Source organism: Neofelis nebulosa, chromosome 4 (genome assembly GCF_028018385.1).
Source record: "Neofelis nebulosa isolate mNeoNeb1 chromosome 4, mNeoNeb1.pri, whole genome shotgun sequence".
Classification (NCBI taxonomy): domain Eukaryota; kingdom Metazoa; phylum Chordata; class Mammalia; order Carnivora; family Felidae; genus Neofelis; species Neofelis nebulosa.
Genome location: NC_080785.1, coordinates 144634542 through 144649185, shown reverse-complemented (window position 1 = coordinate 144649185; position 14644 = coordinate 144634542). Strand labels below are relative to the sequence as shown.

At 36.3% G+C, this 14644-nt stretch overlaps 1 protein-coding gene across 4 annotated transcripts in view; it reads right to left on the bottom strand.

The window, feature by feature from the left end:
• Positions 1-14644, bottom strand: part of DNAH12 (dynein axonemal heavy chain 12) — a 214949-nt gene that overhangs the window by 59945 nt on the left and 140360 nt on the right. For all 4 annotated transcript variants that reach the window (XM_058726464.1, XM_058726466.1, XM_058726467.1 and 1 more), the window contains 7 exons: positions 14001-14090; positions 13273-13413; positions 11147-11388; positions 9975-10122; positions 9281-9426; positions 1345-1559; positions 413-605 (listed from right to left, as the gene is read on the bottom strand). In XM_058726464.1, coding sequence (XP_058582447.1) covers positions 413-605; positions 1345-1559; positions 9281-9426; positions 9975-10122; positions 11147-11388; positions 13273-13413; positions 14001-14090 — 1175 coding nt within the window. The remainder of the gene's footprint in view (positions 1-412; positions 606-1344; positions 1560-9280; positions 9427-9974; positions 10123-11146; positions 11389-13272; positions 13414-14000; positions 14091-14644) is intronic.

Sequence of the window (14644 nt, the reverse complement as noted above, 5' to 3'; positions counted from 1 at the left end):
ATTTTAAAGGATTACATACTTATTTTATAACAATACATAAAATTCGACAAGGTTTTGGAATAATCACATAACAAAAGTATTAATGACCTACAAATATTCCTCTTTAGGCCATCTGGAAGCATATAAGGAAATGTATACACTTCACTCATATGAGGACTTTAAGATACAAAACAGATGGACATAAGGGAATGGAAGCAAAAATAATATAAAAACAGGGAGGGGGACAAAACATAAGAGACTCTTAAATATGGAGAACAAACAGAGGGTTGCTGGAGGGGTTGTGGGAGGGGGGATGGGCTAAATGGGTAAAGGGCATTAAGGAATCTACTCCTGAAATCATTGTTGCACTATATGCTAACTAACTTGGATGTAAATTTTAAAAAATAAAGAAAATTAAAAAAAAATTACACACCTCTCCTTTGCAACAACAATACCTAGTAACTGATCTTCAAGTCCTTCCGGAGTTATCATGAAATTGAGCAAAGACACCTTTGTAGCCAGTTCTGGCATAAAGTGTGGATTTCTCAGTTTTGTGGTGATATAAAACTTGAAATCAAAGGAATACTCAATAATGACCTCACCAAGTCTGATGCAGTCAATGCCACCTATATTTCAGAAAGCAAACACATGATAAGTAAGCCACAGTTGTATAGCTCCTCCATGTTAAGGCCATTCCTGAGATAAGTAACGGGTCTTAAAGTAATATAAAATAGAATAGAGGTGTGACAAAAGTCATGGACACACAGGCAAATAAGCAATTATACAGCAGGACTCATTCATTCTGGAGGGGTCTAAGACATTTTCTGTCGTTGTCATGGAGCCTTCTAAATCAAAATTCCTTTTGATCTTACCTCCTCTATAAATTTTCAATCATGAGTCCAAGATTATTTATATATTACTAAAGCTCTTAAAAACACTAGAGTTTGGCAGAAATAAAAATTTTTATAAGCAGAAAGATGTAAGGTTGGCACTATCTACCCAAAGTCAACTCTGGTCCACATTAACCATTACTATTCATACTAATGGACTTTCTGAGCTCCATGGTCACAAGATAAAGTAATTTCAGGCTGGCTTCAACTTCTTTATGTTCTCTACTGAACAACCATCTAGATAACAGTGGTTAACATAATGAACAGAGGGCAAGATATTTATTTTAGAATATCTGACCAAAATTCATTCCTGATAATTGTTTCAAATTTCCTTTCACACACAACAATGACCCAGAAGTTTGAGTTATTAACATTATTCTTAAATTTATGTAGTGGCTTTCTTGCCTCAAAGATATGTCTTAAAGATAATCCAACCATCTTTCAGTGCTACCAGCTAATATTAATGAACTTCTACCTTGCTTAAAAGTTTGTCTAAGTAGTAAAGGCTCCAAAGATGGGTCCAGTTCTTCACCAACGTTTTCTAATAGAAGTGGAGTTCCAAACTGAATACAATTTTCCAGTGTTCTCATATAGTCCGAATCAGATAACTTAATAATGCTAAGCTGATTTTCTTTTTCAGAGTTTTTGATCCACTTATTGGCTTGACCCTGAGGGTCAATCATTAAGGGCCTAGAATATAATAAGAAAAATTCTGAGGGAAATAAATAGATGTCGGTATTTCTTTAAAATTATGTAATTTAAATAATAAACATCACCATCAATCTGTATCAATGCAAAGTATTTACGTACATTATCAGGATTAATCTTCACGAGAGTCCTATGAGAAAAAAGTAAACACTTTCTTATACTATACACAAAAATAAATTCAAAATGGATGAAAGACCTAAATGTGACACAAAACCACCCTAGAGGAGAGCAATAACCTCTTTGACATTGGCTATCACTACTTCTTATTAGATATGTCTCTTGAGGCAAGGGAAACAAAAGCAAAAATAAACTATTGGGACTTCATCAAGACAAGATGCTTCTGCACAGAAAAGGAAACAATCAATAAAATGAAAAGGCAACTGACAGAATGGAAGACTATGTTTGCAAATGACATATCTGATAAAGAGTCTCCAAAATCTATAAAGAACTTATCAAACTCAGCACCCAAAAATATCTAGCTAAAAAATGGGCAGGGACACCTAGGTGGCTCACTGGGTTAAGCATCTGCCTCTTGATTTCAGCTCTGGTCATGATTTCATGTTTCATGGGTTCAAGCACCATGTCAGGTTCTGTGCTGATAGTGCAAAGCCTGCTTGGGATTCTCTGCCCCTCTCTCTCTGCCCCTCCCCTGCTCATGCATGCATATGTGCTGTGTTTGTGTGTGTGTGTGTGTGTGTGTGTGTGTGTGTGTATACATAAATGGTAGAAGACATGAATAGATTTTCCCAAAGAAGACATAAAAACGGCTAGCACACACATGAAAAGGCGCTCAACACCACTCAACATCCGGGAAATACAAATCAAAACCATAATGAAGAGAACCTGGGTGGCTCAGTCTGTTAAGCATCCAGCTCTTGATTTTGGCTCAGGTCATGATCTCCTGGTTGTGAGATCAAGCACCACATTGGGCTCCACGCTGGGTGTGGAGCCTGCTTAAGATTCTCTCTCTCCCCCTTCCTCTGCCCCTCCCCTGCTCATGCACATTCTCTCTCTCTCTCTCTCAAAAAAAAAAAAAAAAAAACTGCAATGAGGTATCACCTCATTGTAGAATGAGAATTGTAGAATGCACCTCTCAGTTAGAATGTCTAAAATTAACAACACAGGAAATAAGAGGTGTTGGGGAAAATGTGCAATTTTTGTCATTTATCTTTGAAATGAAGAAAGTCCGTCTCAGGGAGTACTTTGTCCAAGGTTCCAAAATTAGTTCCAAGTCAGAAGTAGAATCTTGTGAACCTGTAAGCTGTGCTCTTTCAAATATAATGCATGGTCTTCATGGTAATTTTAATAAATGACATCTATTAACATAATATGAAACATAAACCTATTTATTTGATAAAAACTTAAAATGGGAGCTACCAGCCTATAATGGATTCCCTCAGGTTATGAGTAGAACCAAAAACTAAGTTTGCAAATTTTGTCTGGTATGTACTTGAGACCTATTTAGTAAATTTTTCTATGCCATTATGGTAAAGGCTTTGTGATCAATAACAAACAATTCATGGTTTCAGATATTTAAAAAATAATGTGCTTTCCTCTTTTTCTATGATGATATTGACTGTCCTAGGTTCCTTTTATATTCAGTACAGTGCATGAAATCATTCCCACTGTTGGTGGGAATGCAAACTTGTACAGCCACTCTGGAAAACAGTATGGAGATATCTCAAAAAATTAAAAAAAGAACTACCCTATGATCCAGTAATGGTACTACTAGGTATTTACCCAAAGGATATAAAAATACTGATTTGAAGGGGCACATGTATCCCCATGTTTATAGCAGCATTACTAACAATAGCCAAATTATGGAAAGAGCCCAAATGTCCATTGACTCATGAATGGATAAAGAAGATGTGGAATATTACTCAGCCATCAAAAAGAATGAAATCTTGCCATTTGCAATGACATGGATAGAGTTAGAGTATATTATGCTAAGCAAAATAAGTCAGAGAAAGACAAATACTATATGATTTCACTCATAAGTGGAATTTAAGAAAAAAAAAACAGATGGGGGAAAACAAAGAGAGACAAACCAAGAAACAGATTCTTAACTATAGAAAATGAACTGAGGGTTACTGGAGGGGAGCTGAGTGGAGGGTTAAATAGGTGATGAGGATTAAGGAGGGCATTTGTTGTGATGAGCATTAGGTGTTGTATGTAAGTAAGGAATCGCCAAATCCTATACCTGAAACTAATATTACACTGTATGTTAACTAACTGAATTTAAATAAAAACTTGAAAAAGAAAAAAAAGACAGAACAATCCAATTATTAGCTGACTGTTTTCATTCCCAGCTCAAATTGTGCTGAAATCCTATTAAAAATACAAAAAGGTCCAGATACTAGTTAAAATTTACTTTTGCTATCACAGCAAATAGTGGAAAAGTGTTCTGGAAATGAGAAAGTTATTTTGCATACAACTGCTTAAAATTTTTTTTTATGTTTACTTATTTTTAAGAGCAAGAGAGAGCATGAGGAGAGGGGCAGAGAGAGGGGAGGGGCAGAGAGAGGGGAGAGGCAGAGAGAGGGGAGAGGCAAGAGAGGGGGGAAACACAGAATCTGAAGCAGGCTCCAAGCTCTGAGCTGTCAGCACACAGCCCGACACGGGGCTCGAACTCACAGAATGTGCGATCATGACCTGAGCCAAAGTTGGACGCTTAACCAACTGAGCCACCCAGGCACCCCAGCATACAACTGCTTAAAAATGGACTAGATGCTCTTAGTACTTTTCAAGGTCCTGTTTGAAGGAATTGGTTTTCATTTTTATATATCCTTATCATTGGAAAAATATAGTATTGTTGACTCCCTTTCAATAAGTAACAATTTTTGTAAATTAACACTTAATACTAATCAATGTTTTTGTTAATACATAAATTAATGTTCTTGGTAATACAGTAGAGATTGTTGTTTATTATAAAAGAAATCCGGGGTGGGGCGCCTGGGTGGCTCAGTCGGTTGGGCGGCCGACTTCGGCTCAGGTCATGATTTTGCGGTCCGTGAGTTCGAGCCCCGCGTCAGGCTCGGCGCTGACAGCTCAGAGCCTGGAGCCTGTTTCAGATTCTGTGTCTCCCTCTCTCTGACCCTCCCCCGTTCATGCTTTGTCTCTGTCTCAAAATAAATAAACGTTAAAAAAAAAATAAAATAAAATAAATAAATAAATAAATAAAAAAAAAAAAGAAAGAAATCCGGGGTGCCTGGGTTGCTCAGTTGGCTAAGCGTCTGACTTAGACTCAGGTCAGTATCTCATATTCTGTGAGTTCGAGCCCAGCATTGGGCTCTGTGCTGACAGCTCAGAGCCTGGATCCTGCTTTGGATTCTGTGTCTCCCTCTCTCTTTGCCCCTCCCCTGCTCATGCTCTGTCTCAAAAATAAACAAACATTAAAAAAGTTTTTTAAAAAACACCAGGAATCCAATTCCAACTTAATACACTCTTATGTATTACATACATAAGTGGAAAACTGAGCTGTATCCAGAGAGACAAGACCTTGCCATAGCATTTGTATTTCAAGCATACCTTACTGTAGGTATGACAGTATGCTAGCCTACATTTGAGATTTTTGGGCAGTCTGAATTAAAAAGCATTATCCATCTATGCTTCTGACAGAGGAAGTAATTTGGGGCAAATAAAAGCATTGCTGTTAAGTAGCCAGAACGATGTGTTAATAAAGCAGCAAAGTATTTTCACTGTGGTTAAAAAGTAAGCAAAGTCAGATTTTGAGGTATAGACACTAAAATGAGGAATTTGAAGATGATAATTAGTTTTAAAAATTAATATTTATTGAGCACTTATTTGTACTGGGCACTTTCTCACAACATTTCTATGAGGTAGGTGTTATTATTATCCCCATTTACAGGAGGGGCACCTAAGGCATTGAGAGGTCAAGTAAGTTACCAAAATCTCAAGACAGAAAGTGACAGAGAAAATTTGAATTCGCCTATCCCGACACTGGAATCTGTACTGCTGTGACCACTGCACAATATTATAAACAGATAAACCTCTAGAAATCATGAACAAGCACAATAAGGATTAATTATAAACCATATTTCTCACTGAGTGAGTGGCTAAATAATAAAAAAAAAAAAATCCTCCTGCTACCTAGTACTGGTAGATAAAATAGGGCATTTGAAAAATACATAGGTGACATACATACATAATACATAAACATACACAGGGAAAAACACAGAAACACAGGCAAAACTGAATTCCAGAATAATATGTATGGGAGCTGAAATGACAGCTAGCCTTGGGGAGACTGTCAGTTCTAATAAACAAGGGGGTCCTTGAGTCCATATATGGCAGGAAGCTAGAACCGAGACCCATGTATTAAGCTTAAACCCATAAAAGGCTTAGTGAAATCACAGAAAAACATCTATGCATAAGGAGACAGGAAGGTAGTGTTTTTATTCCAGTTTTACCTCCAGCTGGGAAAAAGTCCCCTGAGAATCTGTAACCATTGGTCTATATTTCATGCCAGAATTCAGCTGTCATAGGAAGGAGGGACAGAAAGGTGAAAAAGTCCTACCCTTGAAGGCCCACATGAACAAGGATTTTCTAAGACCGAGTAAGAATCAAAATTACAGAGAACTCCCACTTTGCCCCATAACAACCCAACATGGTACACAAAAGAACAGCAATCCACCTCCAGGGAAAAAGCAAAAATGTAGAGGCACACATTCTGTGCCATGGGCATTCACAAACAGATGAAAGCTGAAGACAAAACTAACACAGATTAAAAACACTCCAGAACTCTAACCCTCATTCTCAGCATCGACCCATGGCTAGATTAATTTAAAGTTTTTGGTCTTCTGAACTTTATCTGAGCAACAAAACCCAAACCCAGCACATCTCATGATTAGGCTGACTCAAATCTCTGTACTAATGTCATGGTAGAAAAAGAGGAATGCTCATCTCCAGTAGTTAATACTGTTTAGCTCAGTCCCCATTGTTAGACCGATGATATCTGGCATTCAAGCAAATATTATGAGATACTTAAATAAGCAGGTAAAAAAATGTCTAAACATTCTCAGGAGACAAAGAAATTAACAGAAACAGACTCACAGAGGACATAAATGTTGGAAATATTAGACAAGAAATTTAACAATAACTGTGATTAAAATGTAAAAGAGTTACTGGAAAAGGTGGATAACATGCCTAAAGAGAAGATCTTCATCAGAGAGATGAAATTATAAGAAAGAGTTAAGTGGAAACACTAGAAATAAACAAATATGATGTCAAATCTAAATATTTCCTTTCATGGGCTGTATGTAGTGGACTCAGCAGAACCAGACAGTTTTATAGAAGTTACCTAGACTGAAACTCAGAAAGAAAAGAGGGGCTAAAACCAAAACAGAGCATCCCATAGCTTTGGGACAATATCAAAAAGACTTACAAACATAAGTAATCCCAGAGATAAGAGAGAGAGAAAATGAAATAGATCTGAGAAACTCAGAGAACTTCAGAAAGAATACCAAGATGAACTCTCTCTCCTCTCTCTCTCTGTTTCTCTCTCGATGCAGGAAAAAAGCCTCTGTGGCCACTTATATTGGTGACATCAAGGGTGACAGCCATAGATGACTATACTGGGCTCAAGTGGCAAGAAGCAAAGTCTGAGCTATGAGGAAGGAGATTAATCCTTTAAAAGTACGCAATCCATGACCAGCTATTCTGCAAATAACAGGTAAAAAGGGTAACTCCATTAGAAAATTACTTTATTAGAAAAGTCAACTTTCTGCCAGAAAATGACAGATTGTTTTCCTCAATTTACATACAACCCCGAAATCTCTAGTTTCCTTGAATTTCAATTAAGACATAGATATACCAACAGCATTTTCTGAATTACAATTTAAAAAATCTGAATAACCACCCATGCATTGAAAAGAGTTCTAAAACAGAACTATAAAGACTTGGGGTCTAATATTCTGTTAAGTAGAATTTTCCCTGCTCTGCCAGAGAACACATGTTTTTAATAACTATACTTTCTCAGATTATAATACATTTACTAATTTGTCTAGAAGTTTCAACCTAAGGATGTTCATGCTCAAGTAAACTTTGAGTGGATAAACACCAAAAAAATGATCACTCACATCCTTATTTTGTTAAAACAATACTGTCAACGTAAAGGAGACTTAGATGTCTTGAAGTATCTAGTAGGGTTTCCAAAGAATATAACAAACAGTAACTCACTTTCACAATGTAAGATTTCCTTATATATATACCTCATATTCCACAAGATGACTGAAATTTCCCTTACAGTTTTAAAGGTAGTAAATGTGATATCCTATCCCACATTTCACTTAACATAGTAATCAAGAACAAGGATTTGGAAGTTAAATTGTCTGGGTTAAAATTCCGGCTCCACCATTTACTAGTTCAGTTATCTTACTAAATTTCAAATTATTAAATCACTCTGGGCCTCAATTTCTCATCTGTAAGATGGAATAATAATAATGTCAATTCATAGGAATTTGTGAGAATACAGGACACTTACAGCAGTACCTCATGAATATAAGAGCTCAACGGTATTTATCACAGTATGTTTGAGATATAGTCCCATGAAAAGACTAAAAATGAGATGATAACATGAATAAATAATCATTTATAGGAAATGAATTCTCAGATATGAATTCTTGTTCAAGTTTTTCAAAGTGAGATAAATAAAAGGATAATAAAACCATTTGAAAAGTTGATATAGTTATTACACTATCAATGATAGCAATTGAAAAAAGATATCCATGAAGTGGCACAAATTATCGTTATAGTATCTTAAAAACAGGTAGAAATGCCCAGTAAAAATAAATACATTTAATAGCCAAAACTCCAAAGAGCCAAGGTGTCCATCAACAGGAGAATGCATGGTGATATAGTCATATGATGGAATATTACTCAGCAACAAAAAAAATAGGAATGTTATGCTTTGTGAAAGAAGCCTTACACAAGAGTACCTACAGTATGTTCTGTTTATATGAAGTTCTAGAACAGGCAAAACTACCCTGTGGTGGAAGATAATCAGAATAATTTCCTACTGTGGGGTGAGAGTGGAGATTTACTGGGAAGGGACGTAAGAGAACTTCCTGGATGTTAGTCATGTCCTGTATCTGTACCAAGTGTACATTTTTGTTGGAACTCATTGAATGGTATACTTAAGTCTTGTGTATTCCATTGTACATAAATTTTACCTCAAAATAAATGGGGGACCTGGGTGGCTCAGTCGGTTAAGTGTCTTACTCTTGATTTCAGCTCAGGTCATGATCTCACAATTGTGGGATCGAACCCTGCATTGGGTTCTGCACTGAACTCCACATGGAGCCTGCTTGGAATTCTCTCTCTCCCTCTCTCTCTGTTCCTCCCCCACTCTCTCTGTTTCTCTCTTTCTCAAAATAAACATTAAAAAAAAAAGAAAGTAAAACAAACAAAAACAACTTAAGTTAATGATATGCATGCTGAAGCATTCGGGGTGGGGGGAGTATAACCGTATCTGCAACTTATGTTGAAAGGTAGAAACAGGATGAGTTGGAGGATGGATGGAGCGATAGATAAACATATGATAAAGCAGCAAGAATAATAAACTGTCAATTGTAGAATCTAGGAGGTGGCAGTTATGTAGGTACTTACTTTAAAATCCTGTCAACTTTTCTCCATGTTTAGTTACTTTCAAATAAAATCATTGAAAAATACTTTATGCTCCTTACCAACGCCTGGAGTTATTAACAATCACTCCATTATCTATTGAGAAAGTATCTGTTGGCAGTCCAGCTATGTTCCAGGCTCTAATTTTTACTGGATCACCCAGAGTCTTACTCAATGAGAACTCCTCTGAACATGGAATTCTTTTCTTCTGTAAGAAATAAACAAATATCTAATGTTTCCCTTATTCTTGCTGGTTGAAATATTTTTAAAATTATTGATTTGTCGGGGCGCCTGGGTGGCTCAGTTGGTTAAGCGTCCGACTTCAGCTCAGGTCACGATCTTGCGGTCCGTGAGTTCGAGCCCCGCGTCGAGCTCTGGGCTGATGGCTCAGAGCCTGGAGCCTGTTTCCGATTCTGTGTCTCCCTCTCTCTCTCTGCCCCTCCCCCGTTCATGCTCTGTCTCTCTCTGTCTCAAAAATAAATAAACTTAAAAAAAAAAAGATGCTGAGGATTCAACTCAGTTTAAAAAAAATTATTGATTTGTCATTAGATATTATTTAATGACTCTAAAAAATAGAAAAAGCTGCAAGTTGGACAATGAAAGCATTTTACTGATCAAACAAGAAGCAAAGAACAAGACCCCGTACTTCCAGCTATTTCTTCCCTTCTTCATTTTTATTACCATCTTTTTCTCCACGATACCCCAACACATACTTTGCATGTTCAAAAAGAAACTCATGAAATATGAAACCACTACCTTGCACAACATACTCCAATCTTCTGTACATGTTTGTCGAAAGCCAGAAGTGAAAGCACCAAGATAGGCTATTACTCCTGCTGATACTAAGACGTCACCAGTCAAATTTTCATATATCACCTGAAGGTCATCTGCAGCTTGAGACCATCTGTGAGATCAACCAAAGGCAAAACAGCCTCACTATAGACAATGATGGAAGACAGCATTTGAAAGGGTAAGGGGCTTCTAGTCCAAACTCTATAACAAAAAGTCATGAAATGTTGGACTTTTGCTTATCTCTACAAAATGAGGAGGCTAGGTCCCTTCTAGTTCTGACAATGCTATAATCCATATCTACGCAATATGAATGACAATCCACCTTTCATTATTAGATTACTAGGCATTTCTTGCAGAACTTGACCCTTCAGAATAAACAAGAACAAAAATAAAAACAGGCCAGCATTTTGTCTAATAATTTTCTCCGGGATGATTTGGTCTAGAAGCCCTGTTATTTGTTTCAGTATTTATTGTTAGTCTGTAAAACACAAAAACATTTGTAATTCATTACCAAAAAATACATTTAAGTTGTATACTATTGTTTAAGTGGCATACTATTGTTAAGGTTGTTTTTTTTTCCGTTTAATGAAGCTTTACAGTAAAAAAGTGCATTTCAAAACCAGCTAATCTGCACTACAAAATACTGTCAAAGGCCTATTACCTTATCACGCAATTCATTCAACATATAGAATTAATAAGTGAGATAGTTGGCTGGTCAGTACGAATAAATAGATTAGAATAAAGCTAACTGGTTTAGTTAGATCAATCCAGTTATATCTTCTTTGAAATAAATTTCAAGAAAGTGAGCCATATGTCTACTACAAACATATTAAAGTTTGAACACACATAAGATCGGAAAAAAATTATATAATGATGACCCACATACTCACCACTTAGATTAAAAGTGATCATTTGCCTTATTTGCTAATTAAAAAAAAAAAGCATTTAGAAAGAAGTTGCGAACACCATCCTTGACATTAATATATTGTTTGGAGAAGCCTGGCCAAGTGCCTTGTAGAATGCCCCACATTCTAAACCAGCCATTTACAAATCAGTAATCATAATAAATACCCAAAGAAAGTAACATATACATGCCTGACTTTCTAAAATGCTGTTCAAGTGAGCAGAAATCTGACCTTGATTTTTCTCCACCCAGTCCTCCAATTAGTTTTGAGGCTCTTTCTAGTTTCTTAGCGCAGAGTTCCACCTGATCTTCTAAACGAGCCTTTTCCTCAGTTTTCTCGATAAATGTTCTTTGTAAATTTTCCACATGATGTTCTACTTCTGCCAGTTCTGCTCTCTTCTGATTCAAAAGCTCCATGGTCTCAGCTAGGGACTTCTGAGCTTCTGCTAAGCGGGCTTTCTTAGGAGCTACTACCTGTTTGGGAACAATGTATGTAGCCACGATGTGTGCTATGTAAAACAGACACCTAAATAACCCTTTACAGATACTACGGGTTAAAAGTTGATTAATTATTATTAGAAACACATTTGTTACTTATAATAATAAATTATGCAAAATAAGCATTTTGCCTTAAATCTTATGTATTTTTTACCCAAATAAAGTAAAATATATTTATATGTCATACAAAACATATAAATCATTCTGGACTAGCAAATGATCATCTATAAAATAGATGAATTATTCTGGACCAACAATATGTTAGAATATGTAGCGAAACCAGTACAATATGTAGCAAAATGTCTCAAAAGAATGAGAAGTTGCCATTCAACTGTTGCCAAAAACACAGGAAAACACATGTAACGGAGATTATAAATATTTAAAATATATAAATATGCCTCTGTGTGTGTGTGTGTGTGTGTGTGTGTGTGTGTGTGTGTGTGGCATTTTCAAGTCTGTAGTCTTTTTCCCAGTTGGCTGAGGCATACATTTGCCTTGGAGGGATTAAGACTATGATAACAGGTACAAAGAGAAAGCAAGCCTTGATGTTCAGTTTCACTACCAAAACAAACTTTTCCTCAACAAGTCTTGAAAAGCCACACTTTATTGAGAGAAAGGGGATCTTCTAAAGTTCTTATCCTATTATGCTCATTAGTATATCAAGAATGGGGTTTGGCCAACTTGATCGTGGAGTATATTTTAAACCATGGGGAAAAAGAATTTAGAAGATGACCAAAAAGACTATATGCCAGTTTGAAAGAAGGAAGTTCTGTATCTTCTGGATCATTGCCATGAACAAAGCTGATGGCAAAGAGGGAGGGAGGAGGCAGGGATCAGACACCAAATGTCCTGTTTTCTCTCCTTTGGGCTGAAATCCTGGAATGTGTTAAATAAATAGAGAGAAAGAGGCAGCTCCACTTTCTACTTTTGACTTCAGAGGAGACCTTCCTGAATATCTCCCTCCAACCCTTCCCTAACAACATGGGACAGCTGCATCAGAACTGAAATGGCAGTGTAGTGTAAATGCCTTGGCTTCTCTGCCTTATGCCACATGCCTTGGGAGATGTGTGGAGATGAGCTAGGTTGAGAGCTCAAAATTTGCAATGGGGACCTCTCCCCACGATGCTCAATGAAGAATATCCCAGATAAAACTAATTTCTTTTCCTTTGACAAGTCTACTCCCCTGAAACTAACAATCAAAATCCCTACCTCTCCACAGGCACATGTGTATGTTTCCAAATTGTGACAGCTTGATCATTTATTCTATACTCTGAGGTTATTCTAAACACTTGCTACCATGTATTTTTCTCTGACATTTTATTTGTATTTCCTGCTTCCCTCAGTAGAATTCTGCAAGCTACAGAGGGCAAGGCCAGTGTTTCCCTGGCCCTTTGCTAGCCAAAGTTACAAAGTGTTTTTAACCATTCTCCATAAAAGTTTCCCTATCAATGCATGCCATTGCTTCAGGGCAACTTTCCATGCTCTACCTCTTAACTTTACTGGACCTTCCTACTTTTGACCCCTTGAATCAGCTTTTTAATCTGCCACTTTGCCCTTGATGTTTTGTTTTCTTTGCTCCTGAAACTCTAATTCTTTTATGCCCTAAGTCTCTATAGCTATAGGTCAGTCTGGCCAATTCACCCCTGTTCCCACAGTGCTACCACTCACACTAGCCCTGGCAAGGTTATGTCACACACAAGTATTCTCTTCATCTACTAGGTACTTAACATCTGGCGTTTGTGCTGTAGCAAGACAAATTCTTGCTGGTATCATTTCTAGAAACTTCTTGTCAATATAGGCATAGATTTTAATTTCTGGGAATATTTCAAGACAAAATGAATGTACTGATCCTCAAAATACCTTTGCAACTCTGTCATACACTTCCATAGCCATGATCCACTTACACAGACCCTCAGCAGCAGAAGAAGCTTTCGCAATCTTAGAAGGGTCAAATTCAGGGTTTGTTAGGTACTCGCCACGTATCTTCTGCATAACAGTCACCTATACAGCAAGCATTTAGATCTTAAAATTTCAACATGTATCATACAATCATAAGATGAAAAAATAATCATGCACAGCAAAAAATTGTGTAAGAAAGTTATGTTGTCTTAAAAAACCAAGGTCAAGTATTGTAGCAGAAACACAAGTCATATTTGTGAGCAAAATATGCAAGATTATAGACATCGAGGAAAGATGTCTAAAAAAAATTAAGACTTTTGGAGATTGGAAAGATATATGGAAAAAGGAGAAAAGAATAATTAGACATAAATAAATACAAGTTTGGATGGAAAAGTGCACTATACTTTTTTATCTCACATACACTTGTGTTTCAGATTTATTAAACTATTCTAAGAAGACAGAGACTTGTTTCATGTTAATAATACACTAAAATAGTAACTTATTAAATGACTTTCAATGGTCTGAAGCAGCAGTTTTATGCATTATGAGAATTCATAAGAAAGTCAATAATTCCTTCATTCTTTTAATCTTAAATATGGACCATCCTCTTATGTTTTATATAACATTGCATAATGTTAAAGATCTTATACATCTTGGCAAAGTTATACAAAAAAATCAATGAAACTCACTGGAATGTTGTCCTTGTCATATTCTCTCAACTCTCTTAAGAAATTCATATCTCCCAGAAGCTTTTTGCTAGGTCCCCAGTAATCTAATATCTATAAATAAAATTTATGGAAACGTATTAAATGTACGATTAAAGATGCTCAATATAAATTTTTCTTCTTGAAGTTTAAGCTGTATTATCCAGAGAAACCACACACTTTCAAAATATCAACTTACATCTCTTTGGAAATAAAGAGACTCCTCTCTCCAAGAACATATTGAACATATCAAACATTTAAAATATGAACATGTATTTATACATTGAATTTATTATAAAAAAGTGAACATTTAAAGGGCAAATGATGCAATTATTTCTCTTTAGGAAATGTAAAAGCAACTAGCATAAACACCATCAGAATTTCATATAAGAAAATGTATTTTTTTATTTCCAGTTTTGTTTTCCTTTACTCTTGATTCTTTCAAACCAGAAAAGTAGTGCTATTGACTGACAATTGTGTCCTCCCCCATCAAAATTCGTATGTTGAAACATAATCCCCAGCGTGATGGTATTTGGAGGTGGGATTGTGGGGAGGTGATTAGGTCACGAATGGGGTTAGTGTCCTTATAAAAGATTCCTCAGAAAGCTCCCTCCTACTTCTGCCATGTG